Source organism: Equus quagga, chromosome 16 (assembly GCF_021613505.1).
Source record: "Equus quagga isolate Etosha38 chromosome 16, UCLA_HA_Equagga_1.0, whole genome shotgun sequence".
Lineage (NCBI taxonomy): Eukaryota > Metazoa > Chordata > Mammalia > Perissodactyla > Equidae > Equus > Equus quagga.
The window spans coordinates 35,148,009-35,170,647 of record NC_060282.1 but is presented as its reverse complement, the minus strand read 5'-3'; the positions used below and the strand labels follow the sequence as shown (position 1 = coordinate 35,170,647).

The following is a 22,639-nucleotide window of genomic DNA, read 5'->3' as shown; positions in this document are numbered from 1 at the left end:
TGCTTTAGGCGCTTTATTAGATGAGGAAGCTGAAACTTAGAGAAGTAACTTGCCCAAGATCATATAACAAGTAGGTGATAGTGAAGGGATTGGACCCAGCTCTCTCTGATGGCAAAGCCAATTCTCATTACACTACCACCTCAGTGGCAGATGTAGAGGCCAAGAAAAATGTGGGGAATAAATGGATTTGGTTCCTTTTGAAAATTCCCAAAAGGCCTTGCTTCTTGTCACCAAGCTCCACTTCTGTTGCTCATGAGGATTGTTTACTGTTGGTCTCAAAGCCTCCTCTTCACCCAAGCTAATCCTCCTGTCGCCCTGGAAACTCTTGATTAAATTTGCCCAGGAAACACTGTCCTGCTTTCTCTGTCCCCAGTACACATACTGGAATGTCCAAGCCCCAGAAATAGAGTCTGGAGTTTATTACACTGAGGCTGTGGGTAAATTTACTTGTGACTGAGAGAATGGTGGTGAGTAATTTTGAATCAAGCCATTTGATATGGTTCATTGTGGGATTTTCCACATTTAATCCAAATGTCCTCAGGTCTCCCTGGCCTCTGGGTACAAATGGGCTCACATCAAAAGTGAAGAGCATATTTCACTGTTTCTTGCCACACTCATTCTCTCAGGACCCGAGCCCTTTGCAGTCTCCTAAAGTATTTCAGGGGATCCTCAGGGTGTGGCTCACAAATAAGATGGGCCAGCCGCTGTTCTGCTACCATGGGGTATGTTTTTGCTTTTTGTTTTGTGACTTTCTGTTTAAGAAGCTGCCCCCTCCCTTGCCGTCCCTCCTCCCTCCCCAGCACACATATCCTGGGCGTTGGCATATCGTCCAGGCACCTTTATTGCTGCAGAATTTATTTTGTCCACTTGCAGTGGGCACTGAAGTCCCCTCTTAGTTATTGCCACAGCCACTAATACTCTAGAGCAGTGATTCTCAAACCGGAGATTTTGTCCCCTAGGGGACATTTGATAAGGTCTGGAGACATTTTGGGTTGTCACAACTGGGAGGCAAGTGTTACTGGCATCTAGTGGGTAGAAGCCAGGGGTGCTGCCAAACATCCTGCAATGCTCAGGACAGCCCCCCACAACAAAGAATCTTCTATCCTCAAATATCCGTAATGCTGAGCTTGAGAAGCCCTGCTCTAGAGCCAGGATATCCAAAATAGCAGGGTCATGCTATAAAGCAGGAGAGAAGACCTCCCCTTTCTCTGTCATGCTGTGATTTTAGAGGGGCCCCAAGTAGCGTTGTTTGTAACCCATGTCTTGGGTAATTTTTTCTCAGCTTTCTGAGTTTTTGCTTGTGGCCCCTCCTCTCTATGGGGTCAGGTTGTGGACAGAAGACAGATCTGGGGGACAAATGCTGATTCTCTTTAAAGTTACTCCTCCCCTCTGACCTTGAGGCTTGGCTTTTCTCAGTTATGGGGTGAGGGCTGCTGGGCCTGGCTCCTCTTCTCTTAGGACAAGTTATTTTCCACAGGTTCCTCAGTCCCTAATGCAGATATGCTGCTAGCACCCACTGGTTTGTCTTGTCATGACTGAACTCCAGTGCAGATCCCAGCTTAAGCTCAAACAGAGACAGTCTTTTCTGACTTGATGTCCAGGTACTACAGAACTTGGAGGAGTGCTATGGAAGGGCAAAGCTTGGGGTTTACACTGTGTATCAGTTAGGACTCTTTGGTGATGAGTAATAAACAAACAAGTCAAAATCCACCAAAACAAAACTATAAGCCAAAAAAGGGACTGTATTGGCTCAGGTAACAGAGAGGGCAAGTGTAGGGCTGACTTGGGGTGAGGCTGGGTTCAAGGCTCATACAATGTCAGGGACCCCCTGCTCCATCCCCATCTCTCAAGCCCCTTTTTCTGTGTGGGCTCCACTCTCAGAGAGGCTCTCCCCTCACAATGGCCAGACCACTGCCACAGGCCCACCTCAAAGCTCCCAGACTCAAGTCTAATGGGAAAGAGAGAGCCTTTTTTCCAGGAGCTCCTACAGAGGTCCTGAGATTTGCTGACTCATGTCATGTGATACCCCTGAGCCAATCACATGGTCCCTGAGAATGCAGAGTGGTGACTGGCTTTGTCCTTGGTCAAGTGCGCCAACCTAGACCACAGGGTCTGAATGTGGGAGGATGGGGTTACTGGGAGAGAGATATTCCAATGGTGGGGGACAAGACCACTGCACTGATTTAAAAATCTTCAATTCTGTAGAATGGGCTGTGAGAGTATTAGGTAGGTCAGGAAGGGAATCTCTAAAGAAGAATATATCCTTTCAAATAAGAGAAAGGATTGATAATTTTGTGTTTAAGCAAGTGGGAAATACATGCTGCGGGGAGGAGAGGGCCTGGGAAGCGTAGGGAGTTCTAAAGGAACCTCTGATAGAAAGAAAACATTGCCTGTGTGTTCCTCCAGTTATACCGTTTATAGCCCCGTGATCAGGCACACCCTCCTCTTCCTTGGCCTTTCAATACCTGAAATTCATAAACACTTTCTCTGATTTTTGCTTGATAATATGCCAAGATATATTCAACTGTGATGAGTACTTATATTTTTCTATATCTTAATTTATTCATGTTTTAGATTTTTCCTAAAATTGCTTGTGAAATCTCACATCTTTATTTTTGTAGGCAACTTTCTAAAACGTTTCATTATTTTCCTTGAACAGTCAAAATGCAGCAATTGAAGTACTTTTAATTTCCATTAGACTTTAAAGTGTATTCAACTTCATATTCAAGTACTATTTTTAAGCATAACTTTTAAATAAAAATCAATTTTTAAGGGGAAAAATGCCTTTGTACGTGTCTCAGTACAGTTGTGAGGCTTAAATAAAATAAAGCAGCTAGTTCGGTGCCCGACATGTGGGGGCTCTCTAGAAGTAGAAATTCCCTTCTGCTTATTTTTAGGACCATTAAAAACTCTGATGAAGAAAAAAATAGGAATATATCCACTATAGTTTGTAGTGATGTTTATATTTGTCAAGAGGCTAAAAGACAAACCTAAGTTATAGTTTCGCCTTAAAATATATAATTTAATAATTAAAAATGAATTAGAGAACAAATTGTGTGAAAATTTGTTTAAAAATTGTTGTTGTATTTCCCATGCTCTATTTGAGAAAAACATAGTGTAAATGAGAGCAAAAACTGAAATGCCAAAGCTTCCTTGAGATCCCAGGTTAGCAGAGGTAGCCAGGCAAAGGGAGAGACTTTGTTCCCAAGGGAGTGAACATCCTAGCTGGGGAGAGAAGACTGGGCACTTGGAATAAGCAAGAACTCATTGAGTGCTAAACTGTGTGATGTTGACTACAATGCAGATCTGTTGAGCAAGGACTGATCAGTGTCGCCCCTCACCAGGTTGGAAAGGTGAAGGAGGGAGGAAGAGCATTGCACATAGGAGATCATCTTGAGCAGTATCACCGAGGTGGGCCTGAGCCTGGCACTTATGGGGAACATAAGGATGCCAGCCTGCCTGGAGGGTAAGGTAGGTAATTAGAACCAAGCCAAGATAATTGCACTGAGTGCATATGATGGAGCACTGGAGAGCTGGGCACAGGCATTTGGATCTGATGCAATGGGGCAATATGGTGTGAGGAAGAAAGCCGTGCTTTGGGAAGATTCATCTTCCTGTCATGATATGGATGAGACTGGAATCAAGGAGGCCAGCTGTAGGCTATTACAATAACCTCGAGGTGAGGTGAACTGGACCTCTCCAATGGGAGCATAAGTGGAGAGCAAAGAGCTATTTGGGAAGATGTCCTCACATGACAGGGCTTAGTGTCAGACTTGATTACAGGGAAAGAAGGAGAAGGGAAGGGAAATGATAACTCACAAGTTTTTAAGGCCAGAGGCTAGAAAATTGGTGACATGACTGACATAAATGGGAGAGTCAGAAAGGGGAAATGGATTGAAAGTAACATGATAAGTTCCATTTAGACATATTGAGTCCAAAGTATCTTGAGAGACCTTCATGTGGGAAGGTTAGACTGCAGCTGGTTCTGAGAACTGTCGACATCACTCCTGAATCTCTCCCTCTCTTCTCCCCTAACTGTCTCTTGATCCATCCTGTTTGACCCACCCCCATCCGATTGTTTGAGTTAAGGTCCTCATCGCCTCTTGCATCCAGATAGTGTAATAGTCCTAACCAATTTTCCTTCCTCCAGTCTCATCCTTTTTAATCCATCCACCTCCATGTCTTTGAACTTTTCCTTATACTTTCATTATGCCCATAATCTTGTTTTCCAGATTACTAATTCAATATTTATCTAAGGATGGTATAAAGTGTTACAGTGGATTATGAATGAAACTCCCTTTGTTTTTTTCTAAGAAAAGCAAGTAAAGGATTTAGATTACTTTCTAATAACTTATGAGTGTTGAACGTTGTTTCTTTCAACCTAATGTTATTCTGAGACTGAACCACAGGATGACTTGCTTTGTAAGGACTGCATTGATTTCTATTTCTGACTCTCACTAGATGTGAGTACGTGCAGGATGAGGACTGTAACTTATACCTCTGTGAGTCATCAGAGTCTGGTGAAATGTCTGGCATGTGTTGCGTTCAGCAAATACTGCATGAGATGAACTGATAGGAGCAGAGAGTTGGGTATCAGATGTGAGCTAAATTAGTGGAGATGGATGTGGTCTCTGAGAGAGGAATATGCTAGAACAAAGAATGGAGAACAAGATTTTTAGAGTGGCCATCTTCTCAGTGATGTATGAGTCAGCATGTGCTGATTTTTCTGGATAGAAACTACAAAGCCATGGGTCGGTAGTGTTGGGACTGAGTAAGCCAGTTCCAGTACTGCATCTGTCTAAGTCCCTGCTTGACTGTGGGTTCATGAAGTTTTCTGCAGGGCTACCTACCTTCTTATATATCCCTGAGGACTGATCCAGATATTTAGAATGGGAAACTGGAAGAAAAATCAGTTTTGCTATTGTTTTACACTGAAGAAAAACTGACCAAGAGGAAAATCCCTAGAAAGGATTTTGATTTTTCTCAGGCTTCACATCCCCTGGTTCTATCATGCCAAACCCAGCAGAACTTCTGTTTCAAGATGGAATCTGTGCATTTGGGGTGGAATCAGGACACACCAGCAGGTTATTGACTTTATGGATGATGTTGTCCAAATCCCTCCATTGGAAAAGCCACTTCCTTCTGTAAATATCAGGAACGGTAATATGATATAAAGCAAAGCCAACTGCTCCTACTCCCAGAACCTTGCAGGAACTTGTTGAAAGGGGGGAACTTGAACTTGGCTTCTCAGAAGAAAAAAGTAAGCTTAAACCTGCTTTTAAAGCTATCCAGGGAAAGCTGCAAAGACAGGAACTGGGGATTTAAGAGCCAATTACTGCATTACAGAAATACAAAATCAAATCAGCCCAAGTGGAGATTTTATTCCTGCTTCTGATAGAAAACCCACAGCACTTCTACCTTATGTAGCTGCTACAGCAGAGATTTTGGATATCACCAACTACTTAAACATTAACAGTGAGCTACATGGTGAGTAGGTTGTCAAGCTTAATCCTGTTCAGTCTGGCTGTGTATTTTTTGAAATTCTCACTGAAAACCTTTTCATCTAGATTGTGGTTATGGATGATTATCCTAATTAATTTACTATTGTTTTTCCTATTTTCCCTTTGCTTTCTAAATACTCATCTACACTTGTCAGGTGTGTATTTTGGCAAAAGCCATCTTTCTGAAGTGGTGTAATTTCCAATTGCAGCCTTCTGAGAGTGGTTTCCAATTTGGTGAGTCTGGCTGTGAAGATAACCATCTCAAAAATGCATTCAGGTGGCTAAGGGAAACTCTAGAAGGAGGCAGAGCCCCAAAGGCCAGGCTCTCCTCATTGGACTCCCTGCCACCGGGCTTGAGCCCTTCAAATGGATCCTCCACACTGTTCCAAGGCTGCCATTGCCCACAGGACACCACCCAGACTTCTTAACAAGGTACCTATGGTCACCCATGATTTGGTCTCTGCCTCTCTTTGGCCTGATTTGTACTTTGCCACCAGCAATACCTTTTAGACATCTCCCTTCCCCACAACTCAGATATCACAAACTGAATTTCTCTTCTTCACTGCTGCATCCCCAGCCCTAGATCAGAGCCTGACCCATTGGAGAGGTGCAACAAATATTCATGACTGCATGAACTGCTCCCGCATGGTCTGTTTTTCTCTGGCTCTGTCCATTTCTCTTCACAACAAAGGCCCAGTAGCTGGCCAAGCCCCAGATTATCTGTCCTTCTAAAGAAGGTGAAGCACAGAGAGGGCTTTTGAATACTCTGTGTATCTTTTATCTCTGTCTCATGTGTCACATATCTGCCCTCTGATAACATGCAATTTACAGCCCCTGATGGAACAGCAATCTGCTCCGTAAATCTGGGGCTCCCACTTCAGTTCAACCTTCTGACCTCTTGTTTGGCCTCCTGGGGCCCCTTGGTCTCCGGGTCTTAGACCCTTTGGGGGTTGCTATGCCCTGACCTGATCTAGGTCCAAGTTGTGGACTTGGCAAAGCTGATCTTTGAAGATACTTTCTTGTCCCTGCGTCTCTTCTGCATTTTCTTTCACTCACCCAGCACCCTCACCTTGCTCTCAAGAAAAGATCTGAAATCAGCTATTTGCACCTCGTACCTGGGGGAGGGAGGTTGTGAAATTAGCCCTGACTTTGTGCCAGGCTCAGAGCCAGGCTCACCTACTCTATATTCCTTTGATCACCAATCTTTGATGTAGACATCATAATTCTCTTTTTTTTTTTTTTGAGGAAGATTAGCCCTGAGCTAACTGCTGCCACCAATCCTCTTTTTGCTGAGGAAGACTGGCCCCGAGCTAACATCCGTGCTCATCTTCCTTTATTTTATATGTGGACGCCTGCCACAGCATGGCTTGCCAAGCAGTGCTGTGTCTGCACCCGGGATCCAAACCTGTGAACCTTGGGCCGCCGAAGTGGAACGTGCGCACTTAACCACTGCACCACCGGGCCGGCCCCCATAATTCTCATTTTATTAAGGAAATTGAGGCTTAGTGATGCTAAGAAGTAGGGCAATGACAAAGACGGTGGATGGGAATAAGATGTCTTTGGAGTTACACAGATCTGGGTTTTGAGTCCCAGCTGTACCACTGGCTGGTTGTTTGTCTTTGAGCAAGTTATTTGGCCTCTCTGAGGCACTGTGTTCTAGTCTGAAAATGGGAGTGGTCATAGCAGAGAATTTGACATTTGATAGGCAAAAAGAAAGAAATGGCAAATGTTGTTATTTAGTCACTTCTGAAAGGTCACACGTCTTGCAAGGGGCAGAGCTGGGATTTGAACCCAGGCCTGCCTGGCTCCAAAGGCAGTGCCCACCCCACCGTAGCATACCCCTCCAGGGCACTCATGAGGTGGCCACCAGTAATGCTTGTTGAATGAGCATGAATTTAAGTCATTCAGCTCACGGACACTGAGGGCCCCAAGAGGTTCAGTCTCAAAATGGAGTCAGATTCAGAGATTCGGAATGAAGGAAAAAGAGAAATTCAAATCTTGCTCTGTCTCACAAGAAAAATATCACAAAGGAAAGAGTTTACTTTTTTTCTCAGCTTTATTGAGGTATGATTGACAAAATTGTGAGATATTTAAAGTGTACAGTGGGATTTGATATATATATGCATCGGGAAAGGATTCCTCCCCGCCCCATCAAATTAACACATTCATCACCTCACGTATTTACCTTCCTTTTTTGTGTGAATGTGAGAACACTTAAGTTCTACTCTCTTAGCAACTTTCAATTATACAATTATACAAGTACAGTGTTCAATTCAAGTACAGTGTTATCAACTCTAGTCACTGTGTTTTACATTAGATCCTCAGACCTTATTCCTCTTCTAATTGACAGTTTGTACCGTTTTACCAGCCTCTCCCTGTTTCCTCCACCCCCAGGCCCTGGCAACCACTGTTCTCCTCTCTATTTCTATGAGTTTGACTTTTTTAGATTCCACATATAAGTGATACCGTGCAGTATTTGTCGTTCTCTGTTTGGCTTATTTGACTCAGCACAATGCCCTCCAGGTTCATCTGTGTTGTTCCAAATAGCCAGGTTTTGGAAGGAGTTTCCTTTTGATGCACAACAAAACCTTTGAAATTCTCTGACTCCCAGACTTCCTCACAAGCTGGGCAGTGGCTCCTCTCTCCCCTAAATCTCTTTCCTTCCTCTTTCTCCCCCGACACCACTCTTGTGCTTCCTGTCTCTTCTCCACGTAAATCCTATTAAATAAATCAACTTAATGTCTCTCTTTTCTTTGACTTCCTGCCCACTGGTTAATTACTTGGATTCTTCAACCCAGGGGCAAGCTGTGAGGTCATTCTCGCACACAAGAATTCTCTCAGCCTTTAAAAGATGGGGAGAAGTGGAGAGAGGTGAATTTAAGTTATCATGTTCTCTCTCCTGGAACTGACCAAATTTTAGACCTTAGTGCTAATCATAGTGTAAATTCCTCGGTAAGGAATTTCAAGCATCAGTGGAAAGGAGGGAGCATTTTAGAGGCTGGGGACTCTTCCTCTTCTGTACAAAGTTGGCCTCGTAGACCTTCCATCCTGGAATCGAAGGCCCCGGGGTCAGGCCCCTCAGCGCCTTTCCAGAGCCCCATCATCAAAGCTCCCCTTGCCCGTGGCAATGCAGCCATCTGTAGAGAGAGGAAAGGAAAGCCCAGTGTGGCTGCCTCTCCCTGGTACCATCAACAGCCCCCAGGCAGCATTGCCCAGTCCTGTCGCCAGCCCTTCCTAGAGCTGGATTCAGAGTCACCTTCCTGAGCTGAGGTTGCTGGAGAGCTGCTTTTGCCAGATGTTTTGCTGGGACGTTCATGATAAGAAGCTGTCCCTCCTTCCTGTAGCACAAACCCCAAAGGGCAAATGAAATGTGGGAAGACCAACAGTACTGTCTTCGCGTTTGCACTCAGCCCTGAATCCTGGATGGACACCAGCCTTGATTGGGAGCCCCTGGGAGCCACAGCAACCTGGAGAGGTGTGTGGGGTGAGTGGCTGGAGGCCGAGAGGCTTAGGTCTCTATCAGGGCGATTTTACTGTCTATGTGAGCTCCTCCTTCACTCCCTGATACTCCACAGTAATGGGAAGGGCAAGCGTGCTTCATGTTTGCACTTACTTCCTTTGGAATTTTAGCCATTTGGTACATCAAGTGAGAAAACACTTAACACATAGAGGTCTACATGGCAGCTTCTTCTTGCAGTAATGACATTAGCTCTGGCAACCTGCTTGATTGTTCAAGACTCTTTCAACAAACATTTCTTGAATGCCTAATATATGCCAGCCATGGTAATGAGCGAGATGGACATGGTCTTTGTCTTCATGGAGCAACTAGGCTGGTGGGGCGGCAGGTGTGCGTGGAACAAAAAGTTCCAACAGCAATGAATGCTCCAAAGAGGAAGCACAAGGTGTCGTGGGAAGGGAATGGGGAACACAACCTAGTGTGAGGGAGGACTCTGGGTAGGTCCCCCTGAGGAAGTCATGTTTAAGGTGAGTCAGAGAATTAGCCAGGCCAGGGGGACAGCATTCTGAGTAGAAGGGACAGCGTTGTAAAAGGCAGTGAGATGCCTTGAATATCCAGGAAGGCTGGACCATAGAGAACAGTGGGGAGAGTGTGAACCCGTGAAGCCAGAAGAGGCAGGAGAGCTCACAAAGAACATTGCAGGGCATGTAGGGATTGGGGAATTTATCCTAAAGACATTGAGAAGTTGATGAAGGGGTGAGCCAAGATCAGATTCATAGTTCTAAATGATTGTTCTGGCTGCCCAGTGGAGAATGGAATCCACAGGCTGCAATCCCTTCTCTTCTTAGTTTGGCAGCCTCTCTCTGTCCCCTTGACTGGATCACCAAGTGTCTGTAACACCCTGGTTTTGAGAGCTTCTCTGGAATTATCTTCTACCCCAGAGCAAGTAGCCATGATCCTGCCTGGAGTAGAGATTGCTCAAGACCAACTGGCTGCCCTCCTGAAACGGGAGCTGTTGAATACAGAAAATGAGCCTGGCTGTGGCTTGCAAGTATTAGAGGATGGATGATGAATGGGTGACCCAGAGGGCTGAGCACCTGGCAGGAAGACCATTTCAGAGATCTGAGGAGTAGAAAACGCACCAAGGTAGTTTAATTAAATACCCTCAGCTTCTCACTGTCTGTACTTCAGTATGACCTACTTGATTCTGCTGGCAAGTTACTTGGATTCTAAAGTATTCTGAAGATCTGCTCTACCCTGGAGGATTATCTTTAAAACAACAAATGAAAAGTTTTTCATTTACTTGATGACTCCATACATCTCCTTATTATCTAGCCCTGAAAAGGGAGAACGTGATTCATTGTAGATTTTTTTTTTTTTTAATGATGTGAGTAAACACAAATCCCTGTGAAAGCAAAGGTTTTAGAGTCTGGCAGACGTGGGTGGAAGCCTGGCTCTGGCACCAGCTGTGGGACCTCAGGGAGATTGCTTAACCTACTTGAACCTCAGTTTCCTCTTCTGGAAGAAAAAAAGGAGGCTCATAACACCTACTTTCATGGTTGGTGGGACAAAGAAGTAGAGTTGGGGATCAAATTCCAACCCCGTGCTCTTAACTACCAGTCATTTCAGGAGTCTTTCAATCTTTGTGTCCTAGCTCTGAGCTAGAGGTTGGCACTCAGCAGGAGCCCCACAAATGTGAGTTTCATTTCATTTCTTCTGTTAACCTTCATGCTAACAACACCCAGTCTTTCCTTTTAAACACTGCTCAAGAATCCTCCTCTCTGAGGACTACCCATGCCTGATTTCAGTCACATAGGTTACCCCCAGGTTCTTACAAACAACTAGAATTTGTTCCATCCACTTTTAATGTCAGGGTGCCTCAGTGAACATTACTGACTGTGCTACAGAGAGCCAGACATCCCATCTCTTCATTTTAAAATGTTGAACTTTCTTTGTGGAATAGGCTAATAGCAATGTATTTTTGTGTGTCATTCTTGTTCTTGTTCTTGTGTGTCATTATGTTTGGTCACTATTTTTGATAGCATATTTGATGATTAAATGTAATCAAATGACTAAAAAATACACAGCAAAATACCGTGTGGGTCCAAAGCCGTTACTAATGAGAAGAGGCAAAATATGACATAGCTCTATTTTTAAAAAATCATTTTTATTTCACAAATAATGTATTAAAAAGTGGAAATGTTACAGATAAGGCCCCGTTAACCACCCTCTGATCTTGGTCCCCTGCCTTTTCCCCAGAGACATTGTTATCAGTTTGTTGTGTGTACAAACACAACACACATGCACATGTATATATACACACACACACATATACCTACATAAAGATATATATTACATACATACGTGTGTATGTATTCCTATGCAAAAAAATACAATAATAACATAGTATGTAGTGTAGTTTTTTTCCCATATAAAAGCTGTCATTTGTACATATTTATTCTCCACTTTCTCCACTCATCATTATATATTGGACTTCTATCTATAAAAATCTTTATACCTTTAAATTGTTGTATAGAATTCCATAGTATAGGTAAAATACAGTTTATTTAGTCGTTACCCAAAAGATGAATGGCAATGTTGATGCATTCTCACTATCACAGTGGTGGAAAGAACGTCCTCAACAGGCCTCTTTGTGCAAAGGTGAGAGGATTTCTGCAGTAGATGCTGAGGGCTGGCATTGCTGAGTCATCATGCTGCTCACATTTTAAACTTGAATAGATTCTGCCAATTGTCCTCCAAAATAGTTCTCTTTGGACTCCCACCAGCAATATATGAGAGAACCCATTAACCCACTCCCTTTCAACATTTAATATCATCTTACTTCCTAACGTTTGCCATTTTGGTGGGTAAGAAACGATATCTTGTTATTTAAATTTTTCATGGCTCTATTTTTTCAGTAATTCTTAAATAAGCTAAGTTCCCAGTTAAATTACAGAGGCATAAAGGATTCAGGGAAGTAAGTGTTTGATACCCCCTAATAGCAGCCCAGTGCTAGGCACAGGGTAGGCACTCATAGATACTAGAGGATTGGCTGATTGCTTCGGGTGATTTTTAAATTTCAAGAATTAAAACAATTCCATTGACCTAATTCTCCTAATTCTGATTGACCCAAATATACTCGTTATATGTGATAAAGATGTATCACCTAATTTCTAATGTCCACCTAAGAGAACAATCTAGTGCCAGCTACAGCCGGCATGGAAAGAGCCTGCTGAAGAGGCTGGTTGTACTAAGCTCAGAAAATGTCAAGGAGTGAAAAAACAACCAGGAAAGCAGCTGCCACTTCCTTAAAAGGCTAACCACCCCAAAAGTGATTGAACCAAGGAATAAAAGAAAACAAGGAGGAAAACTGCATTGGAAGACTCTGTCCCTAAGGGAAACTTTCACTGACCAAGCAGAAGAGTCTAAAGGGCAGGTGTGAGCCTAGCGTGGGGCCAGGCACCTTCGGAGCAGTGTAAGGGTGTCACCCCCAGGGTGTTTTTAAATCCCTGGCGGATTAGATCTGCTGACTTTGTGGAAAGAAGCCAGGCCACAAGCAGGATACCTTGTCTCGACACGTAAAGAGGTGGGATAAAAATAAAAGATCAAGGTAAGCCTCCCCATCTGAGCAGAAATGGGGCTATGATGGGCAGGATTGCACTAGCCGCTGGAGGGGCCTCCTCCTCCCAGCCGACTCTGGGGAGTCTCTTCACAGGCATCGATTTGTTACCCTGGTAGGATGTTGATGATAAGAGCACTGCTTGTCAGGGTGCCTGGGACTGCTCAGGCAAAGAATTCCTTGGAGAGGCTGTTTTAGCCTGAGTAAGAAGGTGGGATCCAGACTGGGTCACACGGAAGAGGAAGAGGGAGTTAGATACATGGATGGATAAGATTGTCTTCTTAATATTCTCTGCCTTGCCTCACCCTCCATCTCTCACAGAGAATTGTGTCAATGGCAGTTCAAATTCTTATCTTCCTCCTCCAATGAGAATTCAATCTTTGCCTTCCATCTCCCAGTTTCCTCTCTGGTGTGGAACTGGGGGACCAGGTAGAGACTGGGAGGAGCAGGAAGAAAAAGAAGGAGGGTAGAGGGGGGATTTAGCTGAGAGCCTGCGACTCTACTGGACCATAAGCCTCAGATGTAACCCTAGTGCCTGGCACATAGTAGGTACTGAATAAATATTTTTCAAATGATTGGCTAATTGAAAGACAAATGATAAAAGAACGATGAGGAAGAAGCAGATGAAGGAAGAATGAAGCTGTGTAGAAATGTTGATAGATAAGGGGGAAAATGGAATAGTAGTATGGTATGATCTCATTTCTTGAAAATCTATGTTTCTGTGTCTATGCATTGAAAGAAGTTTGAGGAAAAATCAACTTTATTGACACATTAATCTCAGACTTCTAACCTCCAGAATATGAAAAAATAAATTTCTCTTGTTTAAACCACCCAGTCTGTGTACTTTGTGTGGCATCTCTAGCAAACTAATACGCAGGGAGACATTTTAAAAGTTTATAAGAGTTGTTCAAGGAGAGACAAAGAGGAAAGGGAAGAGCATGAGAACTGTTTTGAGCAGTTTGGGAGGCGGGCTCTGGAAAAGTACAAGGTGTTATGGTCATAGCAATATTGCATCCCTTTGAAACAGGAAGATAGGAAGTACGTTTGGTGAGAGAGAGAGCTGAACTTTTATTACACGGTTGGGACAGCCCCACAGTAATTAACAAAGAGATATGGCGGGTACCCACCCTGGAGAATGCTCTGTGGTGATCTTGGCGCAGAGGTGGAAGCTTCAAGAAAGGGAGGTGCCCCTGAGGGGATCAGAGGGAGAGAGGGAAGCGTCAGTGAGTCCTCAGAGAACACGAACAGATTCTAAGGGTATCAGTAGGGAGAAAAAAAGTGAGATTTTGATTTTTTTCTTTTGTCTGCCTGCCAGTTTGTTAGCTTGTTTGTTGTCTCCTGGGTGTCTCTTTGGGGAGAGGAGAATTCAGGCCTGATTGCACCAAGGACAGACAGTACTCTCCATGCTTCCTCTTGCGGTCCTTTCAGTTCCAGCTGCTGCTCTCAGCAGGCGTCTTTCTTGCACGCTGCTGGGTACGATGGGGAACCTGTTTCCACCAGCAACCCTGATGGCCAAGGGCAGATGTGACAGGCTGGCTCTTCACTCAGGGAACAGTAGCCTTCCAATGCCCTCCTCGTGGCCTTTGAGGACTGTCAGCTAGTACTGCTCTGTCCTTCTAGACTGCTCATTAGTGAATCTCCTGCCCCGACCGTTGCTGTTCAAGTCTGAATGTGTTTCATTTCCTTTAGTCAGTATAACCTTCCAAAATGTGTTGCTCACCATTTTTTAAATTACAGCTTTATTGGACTATAATTCACATACCGTACAATTGACCTATTTAAAGGGTAGAACTAAATGGTTTTGTTAGTTGTGCAACCATCCCCACAATTTTAGAACATTTCCATCACCTTAAAAAGAAACCCCATATCTATTAACAGTCATTCCTCATCTCCCCTCAACAACCCCAACTCCAGGCAACCACTAATCTACTTTTCTGTCTATAGATTTGCCTATTTGTGGACATTTCATATAAATGGAATCATACAATATGTGACCTTCTGTAACTGGCTTCTTGCACTTAGCAAGTTTTCAAGGTTTATCAATGTTGTAGCATGTATCAGTACTTCATTTTGTTTATTGCCAAATAATATTCCATTGTATATATAAACCATATTTTATTTATCCATCCATCAGTTGATGGAGATTTGGGGTGCTTCTACTTTTTGGCTATTATAAATAATTCTGTTATGAACATTCATGTACAAGTCTTTGTGCAGACATATGTTTTCATTTCTCTTGGGTATCTACCTAGGAGTGGAATTGCTGGGTCATATGGTAACTCTGTGTCCAACCTTTGAAGGAACTGCCAGACTGATTTCTAAAGTGGCTGCACCATTTTACACTCCTACCAGCAGTGTATGAGGGTCCCAAATTCTCCACATCTTTGACAACACGTGTTATTATCGGTCTTTTTTGTTACAGCCATCCCAGTGGGCTTGAAGCAGTATCTCATTGTGGTTTTGATTTTTATTTCCCTGCTAGCTAATGATGTTGAACATCTTTTCAAGTGTTTATTGGCCATTTGCATATATTTTTTTTGAGAAATGTCTATTCCGATCCTTTGCCCATGTTTTAACTGGGTTGTCTTTTTATTATTGAGTTGTCAGAGTTGTTTGAGAGTAAGAGTCCCTTATCAGCTATATAATGTGCAAAACTTTTCTCCCATTCTGTGAATTGTCCTTTCACTTTCTTCATGGTGTCCTTTGAAGCACAAAAGTTTTAAATTTTGATGATGTCCAATTTATCTATTTTTTATTATTGTTGCTTGTGCTTTTGGGGTCATTTTTAAGAAACCATTGCCTAATCCAAGGTCGTGAAGATTTACACAGATGTTTTCTTTTAAATGCTTTATAGTTTCAGCTCTTATGTTTAGATCTTTGATCTATTTTGAGTTAATTTTTGTATACAGTGTGAGGTAGGGGTCCAGTTTCATTCTTTTGCATGTAGATAGCTGGCTGTCCCAGCATGCTTGTTGAAAAACCTATTCTTTCCCCATTGAATTGTCTTGGCACCCTTGCCCAAAATCAATTGACCGTATATGTAAGAGTTGCTCACCATTTTTAAAGAATTTTCTTATATTAGCCATACAAAAAGTCACATATCAGCTTCTTTTTTTTTTTTGAGGAAGATCAGTCCTAAGTTAACATCTGCTGACAATCCTCCTCTTTTTGCTGAGGAAGACTGGCCCTGAGCTCACATCCGTGCCCATCTTCCTCTACTTTATATGTAGTGCGCCTACCACAGCATGGCATGCCAAGTGGTACCATGTCCACACCCAGGATCCGAACCGGTGAACCCCGGGCCGCTGAAGTGGAACTTGTGAACTTTGCTGCACCACCGGGCTGGCCCCACATGTCAGCTTCTTACACATATTGTGTGCTCAAAAATTACTCATTAGATTGAAGAAATGACAGACATCTTCCCATTCTGGTTCATTTTGAAAAATGAGAAATGAGAAGACAAATTCTTGGTAAGTGGTTGGGTAGTTGCAGTTTATTTAATTTATACCTCAGGCCAGACAAAGTTATGGTCAGCTGTCGTGTTCAGGGCCTGAGCCCAGGCAGTGTTTGATGAGCCAGAGATTCATCTAATGTGACATTAGGGGATTCTTCTCAAATAGACTGCTAATGTCATACTTTGATTTTCTGTCATTGAGGGAAATGACTTGCAGGGAGTTTCAATGACTTTGGACAGACTCTAAGATCGCCTTCACCAAGGAAAGCTAGGTGCTTAGGTTAAGGAGGAAGTGCCCTTTGGCCTGCTCTCCACATGGCTTCCAGTTATCATTTTTCATTTCCATACTCTTACCCCCTCCCAGTTCCATTTCTAAAATAGCAAGAAACTTTGGCAAGAAGTCATCGGTTGCAATTTATCAGCAAGGTTTGAACACAGCTGTTTTTCATCTTTTGGCAAAGTCAGTGATTTGGCTTGTCTTCTGGATAGAATGAAAATTTTGTGATGAATGTCAAAAAAAGACATACCCTAGGGGCGCACAGATGTCTCTCAGTTTGCTACTACAGAATTCACTCTGGAAAGAAATCTAGATGGGCATTTTGCATACAACCCTCAAAACTAGCATGAGTGTCCATCTTTATGCCAGCAGCCCTGAAGTGCAGTCTTTAGAATTCCCTGCCTCAAAATCACTGAGGGTGGAGTGGTGGGGAGGGAACTTGTTAAATGCATATTCCTAGGCCTCTACTGACTCAGAAGTTCCGGGGGTTGGGTATAAGGATATGCATTTTAACTGACACCTCAGGTGGGTCTCATGCTCACAAAAATTTGATAACTGCTTACTTGGGAGTTTTTTCTTGAAGGAAATGTAAATACTAAGACCACAAGCTTTAAAAACATGCAGCACCTGGGTTAAACTTGTTTCTTCTCCTGTAAAATAAGGGTAACTCTCATCTCCCAGGCTCGAGAGGGGTGGCTTGGAGTGGACCTGCAGATGGAGCTCAAGGTTTAGTACTATGCAGCTTTCACAACCATGTCCTCCAGTCTGGGGACCTGATGCCCAGTAGGGTTGCCAGATAAAGTTCAGGATACCCAATTCAACTTGGGTTTCAGGAAAACAACAATAATCTTGTAATATAAGTGTGGCAGTGCTGCTGAGGCCAGTTTCCAGGGTCCAGGCAATAGTGGGACAAGCTCTGTGGAAGGATTGGGACATTGTTCCTTGAAAGATCACTTCTAGCCCTCCCAGAAAGTCTGTGAGCTTCCCAGATCATTTAAATGAATCACTTTTCTACTTTAATTCACCGGAGTCCATTTCTGCTGCTTGCAGCTAAGAACCCTGACTGATACAGCATCTGTAACTCCCTCCTCAACAACTTACCATCTGTCCTCTGTTCCCACCGCTCCTCCAAGCTCCCCCTGAAGCTGTCAGGAACCTCCTGATTGCACAGCCTCTTGGGCTTTTCTGGGTTCTGTACCCTCTTCTGGTGGGGGAGTGTATAGAGGACACAGTGCACCCATGGCAACACTGCATGGCGGGAGCCCGGGGAATAAAGACTCGACCTCAGTCTGCTACTGCAGACGCCTCCTCTCAATAGCTAGTGACACCCATTGACAAACTCAGCTAGAAGCCAGTGGGCCAGGGAGCCTGTTGACATGGTGCATTCAGGCCAGTGTCCTGGGACACAGAGCTGAGTGGAGAGGAGGGGAGAGTGCGTGTGGAGGGCCAGAAGGAATATATCCAGGATGCAGGGTGCATCTGCTGTCTTAGATTCTGTTCTCTAGATGCAGAACCTGACATGGTGATTTTATGCAAGTGACTCTTGGAGACACTCCTGGGAGGAGAACTGTGCGAGGGAGGGAGCGAGGAAAGCAGGATGGGCCAGGGGAGGGAGCTGGGCAAAGATGTGGTTTCTGAATTAGTCTAGCCTCAGCCTGATGCCATGGTTTGCTTTGGAGCAAAAGGACAGAAATTGTCCCATTCAAAGGCAAGGGGTCCCTTCTACATACACCCCCTACAGGCGCACACACACACGCATAGACTTTTAGTCAGTCATTGGCCATGGGCTGCCCCTGGTATAACTGGCCAGGCTCTCCTGGTGAGAGGGCTTCCTTCAGCCAAGGGCAAGCCTTAGGAAAGGGGGCAGGTGTGAGCCATTAGCTAGCAACATCCACGGCAACTGGGGGACGGGTGCAGGGGTCAGGTCAGTGGACCTGCGCGGGCACCAATAGCATCTGCTGGAAGGTTATGCATCTCCTTGTTAACAGGGGACATCTCTGGGTGATGAGGTAAAAATTATTTTTCTTTTGTGCTTTTTTGTAGTTTACAAGTTTTCTAACATTGAGTCTATGATTTTAGGAACTAGAAGATACAAGTCAAATTAAATCCATGCAACGAAATCACCTGGTTTATTACAGGCAGAAGTAACAGTAAATGACCCCATATTCCTGACCCTCTGCAGTGACCTCAGCCACCCTGGGCAGATGACCCCTGCTCACTGTTTGGCAGTGTGAGTCCCCAGGCCCAGCCCTGTTTCTCTGCTTGTCATCAGAGCTTCTCTGCTTGTTTGTCAGGCTTGGTGGGCCAGTCATTTAGCAGTTAACAGGTGCTGATTGTGTGACTAGTAAACCAAGAATGTAACTAAAGTGGCTAATGGAGAGGGGCAGCACAAGGAAACAAGGCAGCTGGTGTTGGGCCACAAATAATGATAAGTACAAGGTATGTGCCAAGCACTGTGAACTTTTATATATATTGTCTTGTTTAATCTTTATATCAGCCCCATGAAGAAGGAATTGTTATTCCCATTTACCAGATGGTGACATCCCTGGATTGGGGATTAAGAAACCAGAGTTCTAACTTTTGTTTAGCCACAAATGAAAACTGAAAACACTAGACCAAATGAGTGACTTTTGAAACTGTGTTTCTAGGAGTCCTGAGGTTTAACAGAGATGCCCAGGGAACGGAGGGGCTGCTGAGAGGGAAGGACTAGACATTTGTACCTCGGCCACAGCAGCTCTGCCTGATCTCTAAGTGTTGGCAGGACCAGCTTCATGGGTATGTGACAGTGCAGCCACTCAGAGCCTGCTGGGCTCAGAAGGGGCCCTGTGCTTAGGATTTAATACTCTGCAGGTGCCATCTTGAAATTTTTGATAATTTTATCTTTGAATTTGTGTTTTGTAAGTGAAATTCTATGGGACGATGGAGCATGTGCCAGGGCTTGGAGCTCGGACTCATGCTTGGTTCCATTTCCTGTTACCTATCCACCCCCCCGGGATGTGTTCTCCGCTGCTTGCTCTTGGCTTCTGCTGCCCCCAGCCTCTCCTTCCTGCCTTGCCCCCCTCCTCCTGGGTCAGCAACTGGGTTGCAGGGGAGTGAGGGGCAGGGAGGGAGCTGTATTCCATGTCCGCTAACCCTGACAGGGGACAGGCCATGGGCATGGGGAGGATTGGGGTCAGGTATACTTCTTGAAGTGTCTCAGAATGGGACAAGGTGGTGGCCATCCCTGCTTTCTTAGTAGGAATTTTCGTTTTCTCTCAGGTGTCACCAGCCTCTGAGAGCATTGCCCTTCTCTCTGAGTCAGGTCCTTCCCTGTGCTATTTCTACTCAAAACACTTCTGATACCAAATATGTGGGGGTTTTTCTCCCTAAATCAACCAATTATTCAACTCTCCAGAGACCAACCGTGCGTACTGCCATTCAATTCAATTCTGGCACTGACTACGTTTAGTTAGCCCAGACCCCACAGTTTAAGGGCTCAGTTCCACAAGACTGCCTCCCACTTCAGATGCCAGTTGTAGGGCCCAGGTTGCCACTGGTACTTCTGACCAACTGGCTTTAAGTCACGGTTCCTTTGTCCCCTCCTCAGGTTCAGTAATTTGCTATCTGACTCACAGAACTCAGGAACACTTTACTTAAATTTACCAGTTTATTGTAAAATATATTATAAAAAGATACAAATGAACAGCCAGATGAAGAGGTACATCAGGCGAGGTCCAGAAGAGCCCCAAGTGCAGGAGCTTCTGTCCTCATGAAGCTAGGGACAGAACTCCCAGCACACGGATGCTTTCACCAACCTGGAAGCTCCCTAAACATGTCATTTAGGGGTTTTTATGGAGTTTTCGTCATGTAGGCATAATTAGTTACAAACTCAACCTCCAGCCCCTCTTCCTCCCCAGAGGTTGGAAGGTGAGGATGAAAGTTCCAAGCTTCTAATCAAAGTTAGGTCTTTTTAGCGACCAGCCGCCATCCTGAAGCTACCTAGGGGCCCACCAAGAGTTGCCTCATAGAACAAATGGTGCTCCTGTCTCTCCTATCACTCACAAAATTCCAAGGGATTTAGGAACTCTGTGTTATGAACTGAGAGCCAAGACCAAATATTATACAAAAGATGCTCTTATCACCCCAATCACTCAAGAAATTACAAGGGTTTTAGGAGCCCTGTGCCAGGAGCTAGAGATGAAGACCAAACATGTATTTCTTGTTATATCCTAGTGTCCCACCCTCACACACTGCTCCCACCATCACTGCTCACTGGCCTCAGCTGGTGGAGAATGGCCACCCTGCCTGGCTGCTCTTGGCCTCCCTGTGGCTATCACAGAGCTTCTGCCCACGTCTTGTACTCCACCTGGATCTCCTCCTCGTGCTTCCTGGGCTGCCTCTTCTCTTTCCAGTCAGATGCTCTTCATCCATGATTTCTTCGCTGCAGCCCTCCTCTTGCTTTTCAGTGAGGCTATTTATTTAAACTTCATTCTATCATTTCTTAGCATTTGTTATGGGAGGCATACATGCTCACTCTAATACCTTGAGACGGAATTATGCAAAAAACTCTGTATAACCTTCAAACCAGTAATCCCACTTGTAGGAATTTATCCTAAGAAAGTAATTAAGAATAAAGCTTTACCCATAAGGAGTTTCATCACTGTAACATTTATTATGAAACAGTGAAGACAAATATCCAATTAGAGGGGATTAGTTAAATAAATGGTGACACATCCAAACAACGGCAGACTGTGTAAGAAATAATATGGCAGAATGTGTAATGGCATGGAAAAATATCATTGGTGTATCATTAAGTAAAAATTTCAGGTAACAAAATTATTTTAAAGTCTCATTTTGGTTAAAAAAAACCAAAAACACATGTTCTTATAGAAAACCTCTGCATGGTGGGACTTCTGGTGAATCTTATTTCTTCTTTTTGGCTATCTTTTTTTCCACACACTTAGGGATTGTTTGCAGCAACTGCCATGTGCAAGACTCTAGTGCCATCCTCTGCTTCCCTCCCCTAGGTGTGCTGGAAGATGGACTGTCCTCCAATGGTGTGCCTCGATCCACAGCGCCAGGTGGAGCACCCAACCCAGAGAAGAAGATGAGCTGTGGGACCCAGTGCCCGAATCCCCAGAGCCTCAGCTCAGGCCCTCTGACCCAGAAACAGAATGGCCTTCGGACCACAGAAGTAAGTGGCAGCCACAGAACTGACCTGGGACTGGAGAAAGGGGGAGAAGCTTGCTTCAGGGCAGGGCCAAGCCGAGCCTGTACCCAGGGAAGGAGCAGTGACGGCTTGCCTTGCCAATGGAAATTCTCCTCCCTACTCATGTAAAAAGTGTTGCAAACAAAAATGGCAAGACCCCACCGCTACCCCAACCCCTATCTTGAAGGTTACTGTATTTTTTTTGAATCAGTGAAAATGGGTTCTTGATATTTGCACTCTTGCTTAAATACAGCTTTGTTCAAGGGTCACCTCTTCTGTCACAGCTCTCACCATCTTGATAGGACTCTGCTGGTTATAGGAACCAGTCTTAGGCCAGGCAGTTGGCCAGTCTCCAGGGTTGGCAGGATGGGGAGTGGGCAAGGAAGAAGAGAGAAAACCACTGGGGTGGGAGACAAGCCTGGCATTTTACCTCAGACCTTCCAACCAGACAGGCAGTAGGAGGGTCCCCAAGAGGTGCTCTGCTTGCAGAATGTGGTGGCAGCATCACCCCCAGACTGTTGCTCTTGGAGAGGAGTCAGGGCTATGGCATTGCTGGACGTAGCTGGCATCTTTTCCCATCCTTTTCTTTCTCCCAGAGCTGTTATTGGGAGTGCTCCTCTTGCTGCCTCTGGCTCTTCCTATGGGAACGAATGCCCTTAGTGGGCCAGCTCAGGGGTCTGCAGTCTCTTCCTCCCTCCCACTTCCTCATCTTTCCCATGCCTCATACCCCTTCAAAGTCCACTATTTACCCAAAGCTCCAGACCCATATTTCCCCCTCTACCCTGTCAAAAGTTACTGGTCCTGTCTCCTCAGGCCAATGCTACCTGCTTTCTAAGGGTACACCTCGTTATCTAATGATGGAATTCTTGCTCACTTCAGTGAGTTACTTCTCTAAGCTTTGGTTGGAAAACCTGTTGCAAATTCAGCTCTAACGGTCACTAACTAAATGGCTTTTCAGGAGTCACTGAATCTCTCAGAGTCTCAGGTTCCTTATCCACACAAGAGAAATAATACCAAAATGAGAGAACAGGTGGGCCTGTTCTTTGTAAACTGAGAAGTGCTGTAAGAAAGACAGTAAGGATTAACAGGGGTTGGTTAGGCACACAGCACCATAACCCAATTAAATGAAACACTGATGGTGGC

General features: G+C 44.5%; 1 protein-coding gene across 2 annotated transcripts in view; it reads left to right on the top strand.

Annotated features, from left to right (window-relative positions):
• BAALC (BAALC binder of MAP3K1 and KLF4) overlaps positions 1–22,639 on the top strand; it is an 81,570-nt gene that overhangs the window by 46,071 nt on the left and 12,860 nt on the right. For both annotated transcript variants that reach the window (XM_046641541.1, XM_046641542.1), the window contains exon 2: positions 21,315–21,481. In XM_046641541.1, coding sequence (XP_046497497.1) covers positions 21,315–21,481 — 167 coding nt within the window. The remainder of the gene's footprint in view (positions 1–21,314; positions 21,482–22,639) is intronic.